This window comes from Oryctolagus cuniculus, chromosome X (assembly GCF_964237555.1).
Source record: "Oryctolagus cuniculus chromosome X, mOryCun1.1, whole genome shotgun sequence".
In the NCBI taxonomy this organism is placed as follows: Eukaryota; Metazoa; Chordata; class Mammalia; order Lagomorpha; family Leporidae; genus Oryctolagus; species Oryctolagus cuniculus.
In genome coordinates, this window is record NC_091453.1 from 1,880,533 (window position 1) to 1,904,388 (window position 23,856).

Here is a 23,856-nt window from a genome sequence, read left to right on the forward strand (position 1 = left end):
CCACGCATCTGCCTAGCGTTGAAGGTCGATGGAGAGGCCGGATTGAACACGGTGTCACGGTTGTGGCCTAGAGAATAGGAAAAGTGGCTAGAAGGTACACAAATTCAGTTTGAGTCCAGAGGATGTGAAAACGGCCTCAAAGAAACTCAGAAGTAAATTGGACACCAAAGCTAGCTGGGAAGGCCACATCCGGCGTTTTTTTCCCCGGCTTAAGTCGTCTGTTCCAGGAACACCAAGTCATGATATTTGCCGATGGGAGACACCTGAGGGAAGTCACTTTGAGACTCTTTGGCCCGCAGCCTGATTTCACCCTGCAAACACGGCCAGCGGCGAAAGGGAGTATGTAGGCGGGTCGGTCCCGCGGAGGGCGGGGAAGGGGTGGGGCCAGGGAAGCGCTTACAGGCGTGGTCCCGTGTGGCCAGCCGAACGCGGGTGGGACTCAGACCTTGGCTAGGACAGAGAAGGGGGTGTGGTCAGATGAAGGGTGTGGCCAGAGCGGAGGGCGGAGACCACCGCGATCTGGTGGGGCGTGACCAAGGCAGTTCGTGGGAAAGTACCGGAGCACTGATCTGTCGGGAGGAGGCGTGGCCTCCAGGGAAAGGGCGTGGCCCTGTCTGTAGGCCGTGAGGGGGCGTGGCTTTGGTGGCCCGGCTATTGAGCAGCGGGTCCTGAGAGGCGAGGGAGCCGCGAGTTTCGTATTCTGGAGAAACGCTCAGGTAAGAACCTGCGGCCTAGAGAAGAGAGGGCGGCCGCGGCGGTGGGCCAAATCAGAGCCCTGACCCTCTGTTCCGCCGCGCTAGGTCCTGGAGTTGAGACAGCTGTTGGTCCTCTATGGTTTGGGTTCCTGCGGGACGTCCCGAAGGACCGGTAGGTCCTAACGGGGCATTGCCCCGCCACAGCACTGTTTCTCCATTGTGGGGAATCACCAGTTGGTCGCACCTCCTTTAGGGTTCTTTTCACTAGATGAGATAACAGCTGGCCCAGAAAATTTGTGGTGGCCGGCAGGGCAGTTCCTTGGAAGGGATCTTGAGTGTCGGTAACTCCAGAAAGTCCAGCATACTGTGCAATAGCTGGAAACGGGGTAAGGACTCGAGTCGGAGGTTGTAGTTCCAGAAACCAAAGCACAGTCGGCTGGGACTCACTCCCACCTGCATTGTATTTCTTGCTTATGCCCGCCCCTATTCCATGCCAGGTCTGTGGGCAGATACTCAGCCACCCCAGACCAGGGGAGAAGTTTCACAGCGATGCCATTTGGAAACTTCTGAGCCCTCTGCACTCTGCACTGCCTTCTGGCCTTTCTGTTTTGTGCCCCGCCCTAGGGCTGGAGGACAGGAACCTCCGAAACCCACACACTTTTGGTGGCTGGCATTCTTTGTGGCGTTCAAGTGTTCCTGCCCAGGGCTGCTGGCGACTCGTTAATGAGTGTCATTCCTCTCCTCCCATATATTTTCGTTGGGAAACTTTGATGAATATATGGAGTTAATGTGCACATCTTCGTTTGGCTTGAACTTGTTCTCAGCCTCTGAAAACCAAATTGTTTTCTGCTTCTCCTTCTTCCTTTACAAATTATCTGGCCATGTCCACTCTGCTGTTTAAAAGCTTGCCTGGAATATGGAGAAGAGTTACCTTATTTCTCTGGTGAGAAAAACTGTCTCAGACCCACCCCCTCAGCTGGTCCCTGGACATCCCTTAGAGTGGCCACTGTTCTTGGATCTGTTGGAAATGGAAAACTTTTCAACTTTCTACAACTTTATTCCTTTACTAAGATATTTTTAAAGTGATACCTTGGCCAAAATTCGCTGAAAAACCAGAAGCAGCAAGGGCACTGTTCTCTGTGCCTGTACACACCTGCTCTGGTCTTCCTGGAGCCAGGCAAAAGGCTGCCACTGTTCAAAGTTGGAATGCAATAAAGCTTGAGTGAATTGTGAATAAATGAGTGAACATAAATATTTTTGAAATCTAGTGGGGGCCGGTGCTGTGGCTCAGTGTGTTAACGCCCTGGCCTGAAGCACTGGCATTCCATATGGGCACTGGTTCGAGACCTGGCTGCTCCACTTCCCATCCAGCTTTCTGCTATGGCCTGGGAAAGCAGAAGATGGCCCAAGTCCTTAGGCCCCTGGGCCTGTGTGGGAGACCTGGAAGAAGCTCCTGGCTCTTGGCTTCAGATCACTGGATGGAGGACCTCTCTCTCTCTCTCTCTTTCTCTCTGCCTCTCCCTCTCTCTGTGTAACTCTGCCTTTCAGATAAATGAATAAATCCTAAAAAAAAAAAAAAGAAATGTAATGGAAAGGAGAAAATGCATTTCATCACATTGGCAACACTGTAAAATTTGTTGCACCACACAAAGCAATTATTAGACATGTGTTTTGAAACATTTGGCTACTTCAGATGGGGATCATGCTCCCAGGGAAGAAGTGGGGTAGAGGAGGAAGCTAAACTTTTTCATCCAAGATATAGCAATATAATGTCTAATTTAGATTTTGAGGAATCGCGAAAAGCTTGCTTCCTTTTGAATCGGAAGGTGGGAGAAGGAAGCATCAATCTCCTGACAATAAAGGAATTTTTTTCAATACAATTGTAACCTTTGGTCAGAGTACTTTTTTGCTGTTTTGTATTAATATAAATGGCTTGATCAGGCAGCAATCGAACTACTCATCATTTAAAGAATACATAATTTGTGAATGATTCTTTTTTTTTTTTTTTTTTTTTTTTTTTTTTTTTTTGACAGGCAGAGTGGACAGTGAGAGAGAGAGACAGAGAGAGAGAAAGGTCTTCCTTTGCCGCTGGTTCACCCTCCAATGGCCGCCGCTGCAGCCGGCGCACCGCGCTGATCCTGGCAGGAGCCAGGAGCCAGGTGCTTTTCCTGGTCTCCCATGGGGTGCAGGGCCCAAGCACCTGGGCCATCCTCCACTGCACTCCCTGGCCATAGCAGAGAGCTGGCCTGGAAGAGGGGCAACCGGGACAGAATCCGGCGCCCCAACCGGGACTAGAACCCGGTGTGCCGGCGCCGCAAGGTGGAGGATTAGCCTATTGAGCCACGGCGCCGGCTTGAATGATTCTTTTTTAATTTACTTTTGCTTCAAGGGTAGAGGGGGGAGCGGGGGAGAGAGAGAGAGAGTGAGCAAGAGCGAGTGTGCGGGACTGTGCCAGACTAACTCCAAGACCCAGGAACTCCATCCAGGTCTCCTACATGAGTGTCAGGAACCCAGCTATTTGAACCATCATCTGTGGCTTCCCAGAGCGTGCATTAACAGGAAGCTGGAATAGAACGTGGAGGTGGGACTTGATCCCATGCACTCCGATATGGGATGCAGGCATTCCGAGGGGCTGCTTAATGTGCTGTGTCACAATGCTTGCCCCTTAGGAATGATTCCTTAAGGGCTTCCAGAATCTTTTCCAATGCATTTCCAAGTCTGTGACACAGCAGACAAGGGAAAAGTTAGTAAAATCCAAGGATGCACATGAATAATTAGTGATTCAAAAAGAATATAGAACAGCAAGTTTATCTCCCCATTGAGCCATGATACATCTTTATGGGAAAACAAGTACATACAGATTTTTTTTCATGAAATGCAGTAATGTATAGTAGTAATTCATCATTACATACTATGTTTGACAGTTAAATGTTATTTGTGTTTTCATAAGCTTGGGTATTACGAGTTGAGTGAGTCAAGTAAGTTTAAATAGCCAGCTCTCAATAAATCATTGCTTTTAATTAACAGATGGAGCTGGCCTTAGGCCTGAACACAAAACATGTCCTGTGTGGGGCTGGCATTTGGCACAATGGTTAAGATGCCACTTGGGAAGCTTGTGTTCCATATCAGAGTGCCCGGGTGCAAGTTCTGGTGCCACTTCAGATCCAGCTTCCTGCTAATGTGCACCCTAGGAGGCGGCAGGTCGTGGCTCAAGTACTTGAGTCCCTGCCACCCATGTGGGAGACCCCATGGATTTCAAGGCTTCTGGCTTCATCCTGGACCAGCCCTCACTGTTGCAGGCATTTAGGGAGCGAACCAGCAGATAGAAGATCTCTCTCTCTCCTTTTCAAATAAAATGAAAATAATAAAAATGCAGCTGCAAAACTCATTTTTTAAAAATGCCAAAAAGCCTGGAGTGTTGTTACGGGTGTTGTAGCCTATCATTAGCTAATTTGAGTTCCAATTTATTTGTTTCTTCCTAGATTGCCTTTCACTGTTCCTTCTCAGTCTGTTTCTATCCTTAATACCTCTTTTTGTCAGTCTCCCTCAACACACCTATCACGCCTAGGGGGAGGAGATTTTCCTTCTGTCTCTAACTTTGTGACTGAGTGCTGCATTGTCAACTCTCACTTGAGCCTCTCTTCTCAGCTGCCCCATTAGCACCTCCAATCCAATGTGATCAGTGGGAAGACTGCTGTCTCTCCCTTCCCTGTTTCTCGTGCCAGACTATGTTTTCACCGTTCACAGATTCATCCTCATTCTACTGCCAGCATCACTCCGGCCATAAAATCACGAGGCCTCCTACTTCACTCCAGTTTCTTTTTTGTTTTATTTTTTAAATCAAAATAACTATCTCTTGAACATAAAGTACTTTGTCTATCTCTACTGTCACTACCTCAGGGAGTGCTTTGTTTTCTGTCAGTTTGAGTTACTGAAATTTCATTTCAAACTCTGCATGCCTGGTAGTCTCACCCACAACCTGTTCTACGCACTGTCTTCCTTATCTCAGTTCATGGCAACACTATCCTTCTAGTTGCTTAGGCCAAGAATCTTCACTGCTCTTTTAACTCCTTTCTTTCACATTTTACAGGCTGTATCCAAAGGATATAGCCAAAGCCCAACTACTTCTATCTCTACTGTGGCATCCCTAGTATAGGTCTTTGCAATGTCTTAAATGGTCTTCCTGTATCTTTCTCATCCCTTTCCTCCACTTTCCCAAGACGATTTTTAATGAGACCACACAGAATAATCTTTTAAAAATGCAAATGAGATTATTACTCCTTTGTCAAAAATTTCTATTGTATCCCCGCTTCAGTTACAGCAGTGTTACTTAACCTGTGGCAACCAGAAGACATCTGGCAATATCTGGAGATATTCTTTTGTTGTCACCACACTGGTATAGAGTACTACTGGCATCTAGTGGATATTAGCCAACATAGGTGTTGCCAATGCTCAGGACAGCCTCCCACAACCAAGAATCATGTGATCAAAAGTGTCTACAGTGCCCAGGCCGAGAAACTCTAACTTAGAACTCTTACAATGCCTGGAAGTCTGTTTGATCTAGCATCCATTACCTCTGAACCTCATTTCCCCTACCTTCCTCCTGGTTTACTCCACTCCTGCTATATTGGGCTCTTTCCTGTCTGTCGAATGTGCTAGACATGCTCCTACTTTACAGTCTCTGCTGGGTGGTCCCCCTGCCTAGAATATCTTTCCACTAGATAGCCAGATAACTAATTCCCTACTTCCTTCAATCCTTTTGTTAGTGGAGATGAGGGGGATAGGTTCCTGTCTTCGTGCAAGAAATATTTCAGACATGAGACAGAAAGTAGTGGTAAGCAAGGTAGCAAGGTTTAATGGAGTAGCGCATCCATCAGAACGGATGCACACCTCACCAGACAGAATCAGAAAGTGAGTGCCCAGTCATTCAGACTGGGGAGAGCCAGGTTAGATGGTTAAATGGAGAGAATACACCTGAAAGGCCAGGCAGGCAGCTTAGGAAAAAGCTGAGAGCTGAGAACACAGTCTGTATTCACACTGGGGCTTTTAGAGGAATGGGGCCCAGTTCTTCCCAATGTTTCTCCTTTCTGTCCTCCTTCTCCAGGACAGAGGGTTTGCTGACTGTGGATTAGGTAAAACTCCTCCCAAGGTTTTAGTACTCACTTGCCGGGCAGAGGAGACTGCCCTAGGGTGCCTTCCTTGGAGGAAGGCTGTGGTTTTATTCCCCAGTGTTACCAGGCCAGGTAACCAAGTTGGTGCTGAGCAGAGGATTCTCCTGGGAAGCTTTCCTTGGGGTGAAGGCTGAGACCACCGGTAAAGTTGTCAGGGTATGGGCAGGACTCTGTATCTAAAATACTGTGGGCTTGGAGTTGTGGTGTAATGGGTTAAGCTGCTGCCTGCAATGCCCAGCATCCCATATAGGCTCTGGTTCAAGACCAGGCTGCTCCACTTCTGATCCAGCTCCCTGCAAATGCACCTGGGAAAGCAGTGGAGGATGGCCCAAATCTTTGAGTCTCTGTGCCCACGTGGGAGACCTGAAAGAGGCTCCTGGCTTGTGGCTTCAGTCTGGCCCAGCCCTGGCCGTTGTGGCCATATGGGGAGTGAACCAGCAGATGGAGGACCTCTCTCTCTCTCTCTCTCTCTCCCTGTCTTTCAAATAAAAATAAGATAAATCTTTAAAAAAAAAAAAAAGTACTGGGGCCGGCGCCATGGCTCACTTGGTTAATCCTCCACCTGTGGTACCGGTATCCCATATGGGCACCGAGTTCTAGTCCCGGCTGCTCCTCTTCCAGTCCAGCTCTCTGCTGTGGCCCGGGAGGGCAGTGGAGGATGGCCCAAGTGCTTGGGCCCCTGCACCTGCATGGGAGACCAGAAAGAAGCACCTGGCTCCTGGCTTTGGATCAGTGCAGCACCAACCGTAGCGGCCATTTGGGGAGTGAAGCAACAGAAGAAAGACCTTTCTCTCTGTCTCTCTCACTGTCTATAACTCTACCTGTCAAATAAAAAAAAAGTACTGGGCTGGTTCCATGTTGAGCTTCTAAGAGTCCATGGATACTCTGTTTTCCTTAGACCTCCCTCACACACATAGGCTAATATCTAACTTCTTGGGTAACACTTTGTTCAAATTTCACCTTCTCAATGAAGCCTTCCCTGAGCAATTTATTTAAAAATATGAGGCCCCTTCTCAGTGGAACTCCAAAGTTACCTTCCCTTCCTCTGCTTTTCCCAGAACATAGTCTACTTGTGACTACAACTCACTTGTTTGTTACATTTGTTGATTATTCTGTGCATCCTCCCACTAGAACAGAAGCGCCACGTGATGGGCTCTTTGTTTACTTTCCCCAATGAGCCTGGAGCAGTACCTGACATTTCATTTAAGATGAGAAAATGAACAAAAGTTATGGACTGACTGAAGGTGAAGAAATCCCCTCCTGCCTGATTTGCCAGGATCTACTCTCTCTCTCTTTTGTTTTTAAGATTTTACTTATTTGAGAGGTAAAGTTACAGATAGGGAGTTCTTCCATTCACTGGTTCACTCCCCAAATGGCTGCTACAGCGCTAATCCAAAGCCAGGAGCCAGGAGCTTCTTCTGGGTCTACCCACACAGGTGCAGGGGCCCAAGCACTTGGGCCATCTTCCACTACTTTCCCAGGCCATAGCAGAGAGCAAAGAGCTGGATCAGAAGTGGAGCAGCTGGGACTTGAACTGGTGCCCAAATGGGACACCGGCACTGGAGGCGGAGGACTAACCTACTGCGCCACAGCGATGGCCCCTGACTGGATCCACTCTTTGCCTACTCCTATCTGTCCTCTGCTCTAAGGTCAGCATCATCAGCACCTGGCAGTACTTCCTTCTATGCATATGGGATAATTTCTTAGAGCCTTCCATTCTCTTAGAAACTCATATTCCCCAAATTAGTTGCAAATTCCCATGCAGCCCCACTTCCCACTGTGTCACCTGAACACCTGCTTGACCAGTATATTGACAAATATTAGTAGCAGATTTAGAACGATGCCAAATCTTTATGACTTTGTTGCGAAAGTAGGTTTAGTGGCTTTTGTTTGTTCTGTCTAAAAGATACAAAAAGAAGTCTGCAGAGTCAAGGTTCCCTGTAGTGACATCAGCAGCATTCTGGGGGACAGGTAGTCGTCTATTGCTGGTGAGCTTTGTAAAGGGCAGTGATCAAATGTCCCCTTAGTCCTAGGGAGTTAGTCTGGAGTTGTGCAGGGAAATGCTTCTTCTGGGCCAGGTGTCAGAGATGACCCCATCTATGACCACAGCCCTGCCAGGCCAGCTCATCCTCACTGGTGCTTTTTCTTAATGGCTGTCTGTGGAGCTAGGCCAAGGGTCATTTACCTTGCCTTCTCTGGGTGCCATGCTAACACCCCCCACAGCCTCCTGTTTGTAAACTCTTGTGGCTGGCAGGCATGCCTGAGGCCTCGTGTTATCACAAACTTCCCTTCCAAGGCAGAGATAGTACATAGGGCGGCCTTTTTGTGAGTGTACATTGTAGCTGGCATTATCATCCCCCCACATTACTAAATCAAAATTAGGACTCCTTTAACACTCCATTTGCAGATATCCCCTGTCACTGGACTTTTATGGAATAAGTCTAAACTTCTGTCTGTTTCTTTTATTTTTTATTTTTATTTTTTGACAGGCAGAGTTAGACAGTGAGAGAGACAGAGAGAAAGGTCTTCCTTCCGTTGGTTCACCCCCTAGATGGCCGCTACGGCTGGCGCTGCACTGATCCGAAGCCAGGAGCCAGGTGCTTCTTCCTGGTCTCCCATGCAGGTACAGGGCCCAAGCACTTGGGCCATCCTCCACTGCCTTCCCGGGCCACAGCAGAGAGCTGGACTGGAAGAGGAGCAACCAGGACAGAATCTGGTGCCCCAAACCGGGACTAGAACCTGGGGTGCCGGAGCCGCAGGCAGAGGATTAGCCAAATGAGCCGAGGCGCCGGCCTAAACTTCTATTTCAACCCCCAACTGACCTCTCTGATCATGATACCTAATCACCCCCCCCACACACACACACACACTCACACTCCCAATGTTCTCATCATCTCTGAAGTTTCCCCGGTCCATCCCTCTACCTTGGCACTTCAAATGCCATCCCTTCTTGAAACTTAGAGCCTCTAGCCCCGGGTTCTTGTTGCACCACACGGAGGCTGTCATCATCCCCTCCAGCTTTGATTAAGAAATATCTGTTTTCTTTTGCTAAGTAAAATAAGCCAGCCACAGAAGGACAAATACCGTATGATTTCACTTATGTGAAGTATTAACATAGGCAAATACACAGAGACATAAAGTGGAATGGAGATTAGCAGGGGCTGGGAGACTGGGGGTTGGGGAAAGAGTTACAATGTAAAGAGTCCAGCATTTGTGGTGAGGATGATGAAAAAGGTTTTGGGTATAAGATGATGATAATGGTTACACAATACTCTGAGTGTGTTCAATATTATTGAATTGACACACATATAATTAGTTGAAGTGATAAATACTATGTTTATTTTACCACAATTTTTTAAATTTTTAAATTTTTTTTCACAATTTTTAAAAAGTTAATAGAAAAAGGAAAGTATCTGTTTAAATTGCTTGGCCTTGTTAATTACAAACTTTTAGGAGTGGGAAAGAGCATGTTAGTATTTTATTGCTTTGATTCAGGAATGGAAACCAATGGAATGAGAACACAAAGTTAAGGCAAGATTCCCCCATATCTCTTGGCAGTTTTTATAATGTTATTTTAGTGTTGCATTTATTTCATGGAGCATTTCTACAAATTCAATTTCAGTAATAATCACTTGCATGTATTTAACACAATGGTTTTTTCAGAGAGCCTCCTCATAGCTTACACCATTTGAAGTCACAGAAACAGTCAACTTCTTGTAGAATGTTGCTGAACAATTATTTTTCCTCCTCCTCTGGTTCTAGATTCTTGTATAAATTTAAGAGTGTACATTAAGCTCTACTTTTAAACATTTCAGTTCATATAATCCTTTTATTCTGTTGAACTGCAGTTATAAATTATGCAGTTTTATACTGCATGTAGTCTTCCAAGCTAGCAAAAACATAAAGCTCCTCATCTGAGTTCTCATCCAAGATGAAGGTAGAAATAACACGAAAGAAGTGAAGTAACAATGTTTACATTAAGGATTAGGTTGGCACTGAGAAAGACTAGCAGGTGACTGAGCTTATTCGCTATTTGGTAATTTTAAAAAATGGTTGATTTTCATATTCTATAATAAACTATCACTGAAGCTATTTCTCTCTTTTTTTAGATTTTATTTATTTATTTATTTGAAAGGCAGAGTTATAGACAGTGAGAGGGAGAGACAGAGGGAAAGTTGTTCCATTCACTGGTTCACTTCCCAAATGGCTGCAAAGGCCAGAGCTGGGCCAATCCAAAGCCAGGAGCCAAGTGCCTCTTCCTGGTCTCCCATGTGGGTGCAGGGCCCAAGCACTTGGGCCATCCTCCACTGCCCTCCCGGGCCACAGCAGAGAGCTGGACTGGCAGAGGAGCAGCTGGGACTCGAACCGGCGCCCATATGGGACGCCAGAGCCACAGGCGGAGGATTAACCTGTGCCACAGCACTGGCCCCTGAGGCTATTTCATACAGATTTTTATGGAGAAGAAACTATGAACTAAGAAGTTATTTTCCTATGAAAATTACAGACATGGATAAATTGATATTTATATCTGAGAATTGCTTCAAAACAACCTGGGGAAGGAAAATGGGGGTTGCCTATGAATAAACATGATTAGCCATGAACAGATAATTGTTGAAATGGAATATTACGTGCATAGGTGGTTTTGTTATAATATTATCACTATACACTTGTCCCTTGGTATAGGAGGGGATTGATTCCAGGACCCCCTTAGGGTACCAAAATCTGTGGATGCTTAAGTCTCTTACATAAAATGCTGTAGTGTTAGTATATAACCTATAAATATCCTTCCATTTAGGTTAAATCATCACGCGATTACTTGTAATAACGTACATTAGCTATGCAAATGGTTGTGATAACTATATTATTTAGAGAATAATGACAAGAAAAAGGGCTATTCCTATTCATTATAGATGTGATTTTTCCCCCTGAATATTTTTGATCTATTATCGATTGACTTCACGGATTTTGGGACCATGAATGTGAGAGCCAACTGTATTTTTAGAAGTTAGAAGTTTTCTATAATAAAAAGCTAAGAAAAAGAAAGCAGAATCAGATTTTGAATTGTGGTGGCTGATGGTCTATTGTTTTGTAAGGCTGATCAATTAATTCAGTTAAGAGAGTACTTGAAAACAAGGTGCTATTATTTGGCTCACTATCAAGATAATCTCTTGAAAGTTTACTACTTGTATATGTTTGAAATCCTGCGTCAGACTTTTGCATACCTTAAGTAAGGTGCATCTTGACGTCTGTGCCCCCTTCATGGGGCACCTCCATGGGAATGATGAACTTCCTACCAGTCCTCTTACAGGTGGTGGCCACATATCCTGGCCTCTCCAAGAGTTCAGTGTCTACATTAATAACATGATGCCTACTACACAAAGTGAACCAGGCCCAAAGTCTCACACAATGCTTGTCTAGGCAGATGGCTTATTGATAGCCAGTTAAAGAGTTCTGCCTAGAGCCCTCAGTGAACCATAGTGATAGGAAGTAGCTCTGCTTCTTGTTTTCCTTGGCCGTTGGACACTGCTTGTCAGGTGTGATTATTTCTCCTTTAAATTAGGTGTAGCCTTGTCCCCTCTGGCTTAGATGTAGCTAGGTCAAGGACAGCAGTACAGAGAAGAGCTAGTTCCCAGCTAATTCATAGTAAGCATGTGTGTGAAGAGGGGAGGAGAAAATCAGTTTGCCTCCTTGCCCTACATTGCTGGTGGCCATGGTTGTTTTTTGTGTCACACACTATTACTGGAAAGTTTCTTTGAAGAAATAAACATCAAGTGTGCAAGTGAAATATGTCTATAGTGCCCCCTCGTTTTCTCCTTTTGTGCCTTTGTCTCCCCCATCCATCCACCCCCAGTCAAGAGCAAACTGCTGAAAGCTGTCCTTTTGATAGCAGAAGGCAGAGTCTGGGGCAGCATGGGTACCATGCTGTGAACTGGTACGTGGTCTTTTTTTTTTAATATAAACATTGATGAGGTAAAATTCCCATAAAATAAAATTAATCTTTTTAGTGTACGATTCAGTGGCATATGTTGTGTAACCTCCACCTCTATTTAGTTCCAAAGCATTTTCATCACCCCAAAAAGAAACCCCCCACACTAAGTAGTCACTTCTGCTTCCCCTTTACCTCAACCTCAAGCAGCCACACCTCTGCTTTCTGGCCTAATTTCTCAATTCTGAGTATTTAATGTATTTGATTGTTTTCCAAAGCGGTACATTTTACTTTATAATAACCCCCCAATTTGTCAGTTGTAACTTGTAGGTGGATTTTGATTACTTTCTGATAGTCATCCATGCTGAGCAAGATTTTACAATATTCAAAACACTGGAGACTCAACAGAAAATGCGCATTTCATGAGTTCATAAATCCAAGTGTCTTCCATTTATCTTAGCATTTAAGCATAGATTCCCTTTGAGATAGAAGGGTGGAAACAAAGCCATTTCCTTTAATAAATAAATATATATATTGACAACTTTTCAACAGACACATAGAAATTGTACATATTTATGGGGTACCATGTGATGTTTTGATATATCACATGCATAACATCCCATTGAGGTAAATATATCAATCTGTCCATTTTTTTTGACAGGTAGAGTTATAGACAATGAGAGAGAGAGACAGAGAGAAAGGTCTTCCTTCCACTGGTTCACTCTCCAAGTGGCTGCTACGGCCAGCGCTGTGCTGATCTGAAGCAAGGAGCCAGGAGCCTCTTCCTGGTCTCCCATGCGGGTGCAGGGCCCAAGCACTTAGGCCATCCTCCACTGCCCTTCTGGGCCACAGCAGAGAGCTGGACTGGAAGAGGAGCAACCGGGACTAGAACCCAGTGCCCATATGGGATGCCCCTCCATTTCTTTTAAAAGCAGATTTTTTCACCGCAACTTTTTTTTTAACGATTTGCTTATTTATTTGAAAGTCAGAGTTACAGAGAGACAAAGAAAGAAACAGAGAAATATTTTATCCCCTGGTCCACTCCCCAGATGGCTGCAACATCTAGGGCTGGGCTAGACTGAAGCTTCCTCCAGGTCTCCCACATGGGTGGCAGGGGCCCAAGCACTTGGACCATTTTCTGCTGCTTTCCCAGGCCATTAGCTGGGAGCTGATCAGAAGTGGAACAGCTGGGAAACAGCCCCTCTTTCTAATCTCTTTTATTCAACAAAAATAGATGATGATAGCATATTCTCTCTTTTCTTGTTTAGTCAGTAGTGGTCATGATACCAGAAATTCATACATGACCTCTGTATGTGGCTTCTTACACTTAGCACCATGTTTTCATGGTTCCTCTATGCTATGGCATACACCAGGACTTCATTTCTTTTTTTTAAAAAGATTTATTTATTTATTTGAAAGTCAGAGTTCCACAGAGAGAGGCAGAGAGGCAGAGAGAGAGAGAGAGAGAGAGGTGTCTTCCATCCCCTGGTTCACTCCCCACTTGGCTGCAACGGCTGGAGCTGAGCCAATCTGAAGTCAGGAGCCAGGAGCTTCTTCCTGGTCTCCCACGTGGGTGCAGGGGCCCAAGGACTTGGGCCATCTTCCACTGCTTTCCCAGGCCATAGCAGAGAGCTGGATTGGAAGTGGAGCAGCTGGGATACGAACCGGTGCCCATGTGGGATGCTGACACTGCAGGTGATGTCTTTACCTGCTACACCACAGCGCCGGCCCCTCATTTCTTTCTATGACCTTGGTCATCTTTGCATCACAGCACTCAACACAGCACCTAGAACAAAGGAAAAATCTCTAAGTGTTGAAAATGCTTACTGGCAAAATTCTCTCCTGTGAGACTAAGTTAGGGTCATCGTCAAGTAAGTTCCTCCTTTAGATCTGGCAGGACTTTGTGGGTCCTTCAGATGTTATAAGGTAGGCATGTGAGACACTCCTCTTAAAGGACAACTATTGAAAATGTTTTAAATGTATAAAAAAATCACTACAAATGGGTGATGGTTGCATCTAAAAAGACAAAAAGCCCTTAATACTAGGCCAGATCATGCTGGCAGCCACATCACAGGTCCTGATTCTTGAAATTAGCATCAGTATCTTCTCTATCACCAGGGAAGCCACTCAGGACATTCAGGTAGTATTCCTTCAACACCCATCGTGTTCCTAAGACACGCAGCTAAGACTGAGACCGATGCAGTCCCTCCCACCATGGGACTTGTAAGCTAACAGGGATACAGTCATAAAGCACACTCCCAATCAGTCCTTAATTCACCCAAGAAAAACACCATACCTATGAAGAGGGTGCTGGCTTGACCTGGTGAATGCATGGTCAGAGCAAACTTGAGCAGTGACACTGGAGTTAGTCCCTGAGGGCTGGGTAGGAATGAACCAGGGAAGGAAGAGCATTTGCACAGGCTAGAGGCAGTGGCAGAAGTGGAAGATCGAAAACCCACAGGGCTGGGGGCAGGCAGGTGCACAAATGGACTTGAGACTATGAGCTCAGTAGTGCCATGGAACCCAGCCTGGCAGCCACATAGTCATGGTTGCTCAAACGGTGTCCCAAACAGAATCTCAAGTAATCACACTAAATGCTTCAAAGTCTACAGTGGAATGAATGTGTAATCAAGGAAAAAAAATATATATATATAAATTTCAGAACTTGTTTGTCAGTTGGTACCAGGATAGGAATTATTAGGAAAAGTGGTCAAAGTTAGTATTAGTGTTCAAAGTTACTATGGCTGTGCTTTCAGAACAGCAATTGTGGATACATTGGAAAGCATTGCCTTCTGACATTCTCACTATGAACTTATGAGAGCTAGAGAGGGAGAGTTCAAAATTAACCTCGTCCATTTTTCCCATGTTTGAGGACCATCAGGTTACAGCAAAAACTGAACGAGTCACAGATTGTATTTTTTAAAGGATTGATTTATTTATTTGAAAGAGTTACACAGAGAGAGAAGGAGAGGCAGAGAGAGAGAGAGAGAGGTCTTCCATCTGCTGGTTCACTCCCCAGATGGCTGCAACGGCTGATCTGAAGCCAGGAGCTTCTTCCGGGCCTCCCACATGGGCTCAGGGGCCCAAGGACCTGGGCCATCTTCCACTGCTTTCCCAGGCCATCACAGAGAGCTGGTTCGGAAGTGGAGCAGTCCGATCTCAAACTGGTGCCCATATGGGATGCCAGCACTGCAGGTGGCGGCTTTACCTGCTATGCCACAGTGCTGGCCCCACAGATTGTATTTTTTAAAGATTTATTTATTTATTTGAGAGGTAGAGCTACAGAGGGAGAGAGAGAGAGAGAAAGTCTTCCAACTGCTAGTCCACTCCTCAGAGGTCAGCAACGGCCGGAGCTGGGATGATCCAAAGCCAGGAGCCAGAAGCTTCTTCTGGATCTCCCACGTGGGTGCAGGAGCCCAAGCACTTGGGCCAACTTCTACTGCTTTCCCAGGCCACAGCAGAGAGCTGGATGGGAAATGGAGCACCTGGGACTCCTGCGCCACAGATTGTATTTTAACTGAGATTTCAAAATTGCCCATGGCTATTTTGGCAGGATGTATCTGGGATTTTTCTTAGCAATCCAGATGCAAAGGATTATTTTGTTTTTGTTTTTTTCAGGCTTCCTGGAGTAAGCTTTCATCTTTACATCCTTCTTACCTTTAAAAACCATGCTGGGAGCAGGTGTTCGGTGTAGCAGTTAGAATGCTACTTGGAATGCCCACACCCCCCTACTGGGGTGCCTAAGCTCAAGTCCCAGTTCTTCTCCCAATTCCTGCTTCCTGCTATTGGCACCCTGGGAGGCAGCAAGTGATAACAGCTCAAGTAGTTGGACCACTGCCACCCACCACGGGACACCTGAATTGAATGCCAGGCCCATCTCTGGCTGATGTGGGCATTTGTGGAATAAACCAGCAGATCGATCTCTCTGTGTCTGTGTGTCTCTCTCCTCATTCTCTCTGCCTTTCAAATAAATTTGTAAAAATAATTTTTAAGTAACCATGATGGATAATTGGGATTGCAAGGAATACATGTTCTTTTTAATTTTAAGAAAGTGACCTGTAAATAGTATTTTCATTCATGTGAGTAATAGGAATCTTTTCTCTGGATCTCTAATATTTGACAACCTTGGGGGAAATGCAAAGCCCATGAGTCAGTTGTCCTGACCCTGCCTTCCACGGAGAGGACCTATGAATTTGAGCAACAAGAGTGAACAGACTGTTGACTCATTTGCCCTCCCCCCACATTAGGGTGTGCACTGCCAGTCTGAATGTTGTCCTACTTGGACGTTTCCACAGGATCTTCAATCTCTGTTGTTTACAGCTTTTTTCTCTTCTGTCCTCTTCCCTCCGTGTCATTAGGTTTCTGCAAATTATTTGGGAACTGATCGAGGTTTCAAGCTAAAGATGGTGGTGATGAATAGCCTGAGGGTCATTCTTCAAGTGGCTCCATGCAAATTGTTGAAGAGAAGGTTCCAGTTACCTGGGCTCCTGCCAGTGAGGCCCTGCAGCCTCTACACCTGCACGTACAAATCCCGGAACCGAACCTGTGAGTACTCCTCTTGCTTAAAGGGCAAAAAGGCTTGCTGGTTTCATAATAATCACAGGAGTCAAGCATTTGTAGCTATGGTATCATTGATGTTGCAGGGTGGGCTTCTATACCTCAAGAACTGTGAAAATAACGAATCATCTCTCTATTGATCCATTAAAATAAACATGGAAAATTCTTACTTGGCCAATTTGGGAATGTTAAAATGGTATGCTACAGAAACTGGGCAAGGAAGATGGCCCAGATCCAAATGTTTTGGAACCTATTCTTCACTGTTTCATGTTAGCATTTGTCTTTTAACTAGGGTTAATTCCACTGACTGCAAACTTTCTGTGAACCTTAAGTTTCTGGAAGTTACATATTAATGTCTGCAAACAGTTCAGTGACTTCACATTCCAGAATATTCTGTCCCAAGTTTAGGAATTGCAGAGTCCATTCTAGCTGACCAGCTTGCAAGTGCACACTGTGCTGAAAACACAAAAAATCAAGTAAAGCAGTAGATGGTCTTCCCTTAAACCTCTTGAATCTTGTTCCCCTCCTGGAAAGAAAACTGTCTACCTCTGGATGTGGCAGGGATTCTCTACCGCAGCACTACTGACATTGGGAATGGGTCATTCTGTGCTGTCGGGGACTGGCCTGTAGGGTAGTTAACAGTATCCCTTGCCTCTACCCAGTAGATGCCAATAGCATCCCCACCCACTTCTAACAATCAGAAATGTCTACAAACATTGTCAGATAAGCTGTATGGGGACAAAACTGGCCCCTGGTTAAGAAGCAGTGTAATGACAGGAGAAGATAATGTCTGTATTATGGAGAAATGAGTTTGAATTTATAGAGTGATGAAGTGGCTAAGTATATTATTGAAAGCGGGGTTTTTCATGTTTTCCATTATTTAAAAGAAATTGACAGAGTTTGCAAATGTTGGCTTTTGATATGTTTACTTTCACTGGTGTTTATTTTCTTTGACCACCATATGCACATAATAAAAAGAATGGGTAAGAATAGGTTTGTAAATTACTAATGCTAATCTACCTAAATCCAAGGGCTTAGAACAACTCCATAAATATGTTTTTATTGTAAACTTGGTTTCTTTCTTTCAACCTTGACTGTGTTCTCATTATTCACATAAACTGGCCGGAGTCATAATAAATTTCTGGTTGCTGGGTGTGGCTTCCTATGATCACGGCCACATCCTACCCAGACTGATTCATTCTAAACGCTGGCATTTTGCGGTCTAAGGCTGAAAACGGAAAATATTAGTCATATTTGCCTACTTGCTGATGTTTTGCTATTTTAAATTTTTAACAGAGAATTGAAATTAACTGTCTAAATGTCTGTATGCTTATGCTTTTAGGATAGTTTACTCCTTTTAATGTTAACAAAAACCAAACACTAGTGGTTTGAGGAGGTGGCAACTTCACTTAATTAATTTCCCACATCATAGAACAAGTTTTTGTTTGTAATTACTAGGGAAAACAGGGCCCAGTCCCTCTTTGGTTTGGCTTTTGGTATTTTACACTGTCCTGACCTGTTTTTACCCAGGAGGTATTATGGTCTTTGCTGCCCTGCGCCCCTGGGCATGTCCTGTATTTTGGAGCCACATCGGTACACTTGTACGACAGTACTTACTGTTTTTGACCTCTCAGGACTCCAGTGGATGGCCTGGTGTACACTTGTGACCAAGAATGACCCAAGATTGTTGAGGGTTAGATACTCAGTATTGGTTGGCAGCTACTTCAGGTATTGCAGTCGCTGTCATTGTTGTCATCATCATCATTATCTTCGTCTTCATAGGCTCAGTGCCTGATGTTGACATTTGATTATTTTAAGATAAGGTGAAGCAGGATAAGGAGTCAGTGAACTCAGTGGTTGTGGCAAATTCAGAAAACAGCATTACCAGACATTCCTGAGCTCTGGGCTTGTCACTCTACTTTTCTTCCTCTCTCAGTTGGGACTCATTGGCTGTCAACTCAAATTGCTGTTCGTTGTTATCTCAAAAAGCAGTAACTGTCAGTAACTCTTGACAGTTTTAATTTTGGGAACTTGTAGGCTATGTACCTGTTAAGACAGAAATAAAATCAGTTTCACTCAGGGTATCATCTAATGAAATTTAACCTGTTTGTCACATTAAATAAATTTAGGCATTCTATTATAGACCTAGGAAAGTAAATTTAATAACTCTTGCTTTAGTGAAATATAAAGAGTATCATCTAGAATAGAAATAGTACAAGATTTATTATTATTCCAGTGATTCTTAATGTTCATGATTTCCCACTTTTAGAAGGAAAGGAAGCATTTTACGATAACTTGGACTAAAAAGGCACTGTACAAAATGTAGCCGCTAGCCCCATGTGAGTATTTACATGTATATTTAAGTTCCTAAAAATGTGTCAGCTACGTGTGTCTAGCACTTACCATACAGGACATTTCCATCATCAGAGAAAGTTCCTATTTGACATCACTGACCTATAGTATAAGTGAACTGTATTAGAAAGTTCTTCTGGCTGACGCTGCGGCTCATTTGGCTAATCCTCTGCTTGCGGCGCCGGCACCCCAGGTTCTAGTCCCGGTCAGGGTGCCGGATTGTGTCCTGGTTGCTCCTCTTCCAGTCCAGCTCTCTGCTGTGGCCCGGGAAGGCAGTGGAAGATGGCCCAAGTGCTTGGGCCCTACACCCGCATGGGAGACCAGGAGGAAGCACCTGGCTCCTGGCTTCGGATCAGTGCAGTGCGCCAGCCGTACTGGCCATTTGAGACCTTTCTCTGTCTCTCTCTCTCTCACTGTCTAATTCTGACTGTCAAAAGAAAAAAAAAAAAGAAAAGAAAAGAAAAGAAAGTTCTACTATTTCTCTAGTGAACACAAATAAAGCCTGGAGATTGATAATATTAAAAACTTGTTTTGCGGTGTTTTCACAAACAACTCTGATAATCCTCAGATTGAGAGACTTAGAATAGCCCAGACTATCTTTTATTAACATTCGAATCACCTTGAGGAACAATGAGCCCACTGAGAGCCACTCAGGATTGCAGAATGGACTCAGGGTTATCTTCAGCTGCCTGGGACTGACAGATAGCCCTGGAGCTGAGCAGGAAATGTGGGCTTTAGTCTCCCGTGCTGGTAACTGCCTGTGCATCCTGAGATTAATGGACTCCCCATCAAAGTGCCTTTTCCAACCCTGATGCTCTAAGAAGACAGATTGTGATTCTGTGGCATCCTCACCTAAGTCTTGTGGAGGGTCCTGTGTATGGTGACACTGTACAAAGGTCCAGGCCTGAAAAGATGGCCTTCAATTATGTGAGGAAATAACACATCCCAAGAAAAACGAAGCAAATAAGGGAATAGAGCAATGCTATCTAGTAGATAAGTAATGTTAGCCACATAGGTAATTCTATATTTTCTAATAACCATACTTTTAGAAGTACAAATAAGCAGATAAAATTAATTTTATTAATACATTTTATTTAGCCAAATTTATCCAAAATATTGATGTGGGTGAGTGGGGTATTAACTTCTTTTTACTCCAGGCTCTTGTCAATGCACAAAGACAAGAATTCTAAGTACTGACATATATAATGTAAATTTTATTCAAAAGATGAGAAAGCAAACACATACCACACACACACACACACACACACACACCAAAGCAAGTATGTGTTGCCCCATACAGAGAAATACCCATGGTGAGTGGGCAGAGGGCCAGAGGATTTGCCTTAAAGGAGAATGGGTGGGGAGGAAAGACAGAAAGAATACCTGGCAGCTCCTGTAGCCTTTGTCTGCAGCAGGAGAGAGACAGAGAGCACCTCCCAGTTGGCCTCCTTTATGAAGTTGGGGCAGTGCCTCTCCAGGCGTGAAGCCACCTGGAAATTATATGGCACCTCCACAAGTTACATGTGGAGCTCAACATCCATATTTTCATGGTTCCAGATGAAGCAGATGCATCCCAGAAAAGGGGGCATTTTGATTGACATGTAGGAGGATAGAATTACACATGGGGCTTCTAACTTCCTGCTCAGCAATCCTAAACTAATTTCCTGCCTATTCATTCCACATCAATATTTTCACTTTAATTTGAAAAGAATCTAAGAATTGCAAATGAACTTTTACACATTGTTTATTTTGTACTAAGTCTTCAGACTCCCAAGCATCCTACAAGTATAGCACATCTAATTTAGACTAGCCTCACAGGGTGAATGCCAATCATATGAGAAAACACAGATACAGAGAAAGTGAGTACTGAGGCATAAGAGCTGATGAAGGGATGCTTTATAGAGTTGGGATTGTCAGGGAAGGGACTTGAACTCTCTGACCTTGAGAGCCTAGTAGAAATTTAAAGAAACAGGCAGATATTATCCTGAACCTAGGAAGTGTTTGAAATAAACCAGGTTTCCTGGCAGAGAGATGATGACCTAAGGGTAGGGAGCCTTGGTATTGACTGATCTGGCTTCCTCTGGGCAAGGAACCAAGTTTAAGCCTGGAGGCCATAGAAAAAGTGCAGGACACAAACTCTTTGAGCAAATAAAGCAAACACATTACATAAGGAATGGTTGAGTGTTGAATGATATGAGAAGCCATGCTGTGTGTTTAGGAAAAGCAAACATCAGCGTGATTGGAGAAAATATCAACATGAAGATAAGCCTAGAAATGGAAGAAATTTCTGTTAATGGTAAGGAGAATGAAGAGTATTTTAGCATAGCAAAAGTGGAGATAAGCCTGTATAGGTGGGGACAATTGTAAGAATAGCACGACGGAGCAGTAGCATGACAAGGGAATGGCAAGCCAAAGGGAGTAGCATGACCTGAAAAGTAGCATGAGAAGCCAACATTTGGGGAGAAGGAGGAGAAAGGGGACTAAGTTAAGTGAGGTGGGTTCAAACAGGAAGACCTAAGCACTTGGACACAGAAGTTACAACTTGATGGACAGGCAGGTACAATATGAAGGTAGGTAATTGGGAAAACTGCTGAGTGCCAGAACAGGCCTTGGCAGAAAGCTGGCTTCATTAAGGGGACAGTGACCAAGGCCCTCCCTGCAGTCGGAGGATGGTCTGGGTTAATAAAGGAGAGATGGGTAGGAGGAAAGGGAAACTTCCGGAAGTAGAACTGGTAATTGGTAGTAGCATTATGGTCATAAAAGATCCACTGAAGGAATAGGTCCGATTTTCTTGGGTGGTCATTTGCATGGTTGTGAGACTTGATACATTCTATCACATGAATGAAGTAGAAAACAAGGGTGAGTAAGAGCATTGTCTTAAGGACCTGATCATTATTCCAGTTCTCCCCTAGTCTTCATGGGACACCCATTAGCCATAGTCTGAGTACCTCAGAGGGGAAGATGTACTGCTCTTGAACCAGGTGTCTTTGAAACTGAATTAGGGCTGTTCTAGGGTTTTCTAGAAATTTAAAAATTAGCAAAATTGGAGTCAAATATAGCTTTCACCTGCCCCAAAATAGCAGTTGGATAATCAGTACTCAAAGGGCATATATTTAATAAGGCACTACAGGCAACAAAAACAGGAGGAAGATATGGCTCCGCCCACAAGGACTTTTCATTCTAATGGATTATAATCTGATGGTATTATGTCAGTTTATATGCATTTTCCATTTTAGATTTCTGAAACAGAAAGTTCTTCTATAAAGTAAGTTCCTGTCCTTGTACACTAAAGGAAAAACAAAACAAAACAACCCATAAGGTCCAAACCTCTCCAGAGATCAGAGTACTATGGTATAGAGAAAAAATCTGTGAGTTCGCCTATAGCTTTTAGTTCCGGACCGGAACCTCTCAACTGGACACTATTGACACTTGAGGCAGGATAACTCTTGTAGGAACTGCCCATGCTGTGCATTCCAGGGGTTGACTAAGAGCCCTGGCCTCTATCCACTAGATGTCAGTGTTACCCTCTCTCAGTTCCGGATACAAAATGCCCGCAGACATTGCCAAATGACCTTAGTGGGGCTGAAGTGCTCCCTCTGTTGAGAACCACTCATCTAGATGTTTTCAGAGAGAGCTTGATGTCCATAGTGGTGCAAAAGCAAAACAAAACCAAGCCTAAGCTCTTGACTTCCAGTTTGGGACAATACTGAGAGAAGAGGAATGTCTTCTCTGTAAGAGTAAACCAGAGGCATTTCTATGTTTTTATGGAAACAGGAGGATGACCCAACCATACCTTGGCCCAACCCACACACAACTGGTTCTCAGCAGTGGGGTGAGGAGCAGAGGATCGTTGGTAGTGTTTTCTGTCCTTTCACGTTTCTCCTGGTTTTCCTGTTGGTCTTGATTCTGCACATCCATGGTGTGTTCAGTGTTGTGTTCATCACACACAGATGTCTCTGCAGGCCTGTCTGGCGTGGCAGGGAAGCCGCTGGTACTTTTCAGGGACTTGCCTTGGAGACCTGGTGTTTGCAGGAGACAATCAGTTGAGGGATGTTGTCTGTGTGTAGGAAGAGTTGTACGATTCCACCTCACTAGATACGTCCACATTTGGTGACAGACTGTGGAGTCCAGAGCAGGGCTAATGTTGTCCCCAGGTTTGGCAGGGTGGCCATCTGGTCCTCAGAGGTGATCTCCACAGGAGGGGAGCCCAGCGTGCACGCTGATGTGGGCTGAGCCCAGTGCGGGAGGCCGCCGTGCCAGCCTTGACTTCTCCAGGCCAACCAACTAGAAAGCCCCAGTGCTGTGCTTGCCTGAAGGTTTGCTTCCCCAAAGCCCTTCCCTCATTCCCTTTGTCGCCAGTCTGTTCATGCCAAGTCAGTGACTTGGTCTTTGTCTTCAGAGCTAGTTTGGGGCAGCCTGGTCTCGGGAAATTATCCATGAAGAAAGAGCTCATTTGTGAGTACTCTGATTTCCATGGTGCACTGCTCTCCCTGCACCCTGCCCTCATCACAGGACAGATGGCGCAGGTTTAGGTGACCTAGGTGGCCGCCTGGGATGTGTTGTTGGCTTCACGGACAGCAGAATGCTGAGCCTCTGCACGATGCGCTCTGACCTGCCTTCACCTCTGCTTTAGGGAGTGGACCGAGGCCCTGCGCGGCTAATTCCTAAGACTTTGAGTTGCCATTTCTGGACAGCTTCTCCCTAAGTGGGATTGCCTCGTGTGTGACGCTCAGTAGTGCGGGGTCTTGCTGACCCGATCACTCAGCCCCACTCTCTCCTAGTGCATCCGCTCTGGGAGAGCGTGGACCTCGTTCCTGCGGGTGATCGGCAGTCGCCCATCAACATCCGGTGGAGGGACAGTGTCTACGATCCTGGCTTAAAACCGCTCACCATCTCTTATGATCCGGCCACCTGCCTCCACATCTGGAATAACGGGTACTCTTTCCTTGTGGAATTTGAAGACTCTACAGATAAATCAGGTGAGGACAAGGTCTGGTGGTTTTATCTGGACTTTAGAACAACGTTACATGGATACAGGACACGTCGGACTCCCTCCATGGTAGTGCTGACTGACCTCTTTGTTAGCAATGGCATTGAAGTCACTGGTCTTACACTTTTTTAAAGATCTATTTATTTATTTGAAAGAGCTACAGAG

The 23,856-nt window shown here is 45.0% G+C and overlaps 1 protein-coding gene across 2 annotated transcripts in view; it reads left to right on the plus strand.

Moving 5' to 3' along the window:
• The first annotated feature begins 500 nt into the window (after positions 1–500).
• CA5B (carbonic anhydrase 5B) overlaps positions 501–23,856 on the plus strand; it is a 44,430-nt gene continuing 21,074 nt past the window's right edge. Inside the window, exons 1-3 of one of the 2 annotated variants that reach the window (XM_002719890.5) lie at positions 501–716; positions 16,151–16,337; positions 23,483–23,680. In XM_002719890.5, coding sequence (XP_002719936.2) covers positions 16,196–16,337; positions 23,483–23,680 — 340 coding nt within the window. In that variant the 5' untranslated portion in view covers positions 501–716; positions 16,151–16,195. The remainder of the gene's footprint in view (positions 717–16,150; positions 16,338–23,482; positions 23,681–23,856) is intronic. The other variant, XM_051827629.2, reaches the window with a different exon arrangement.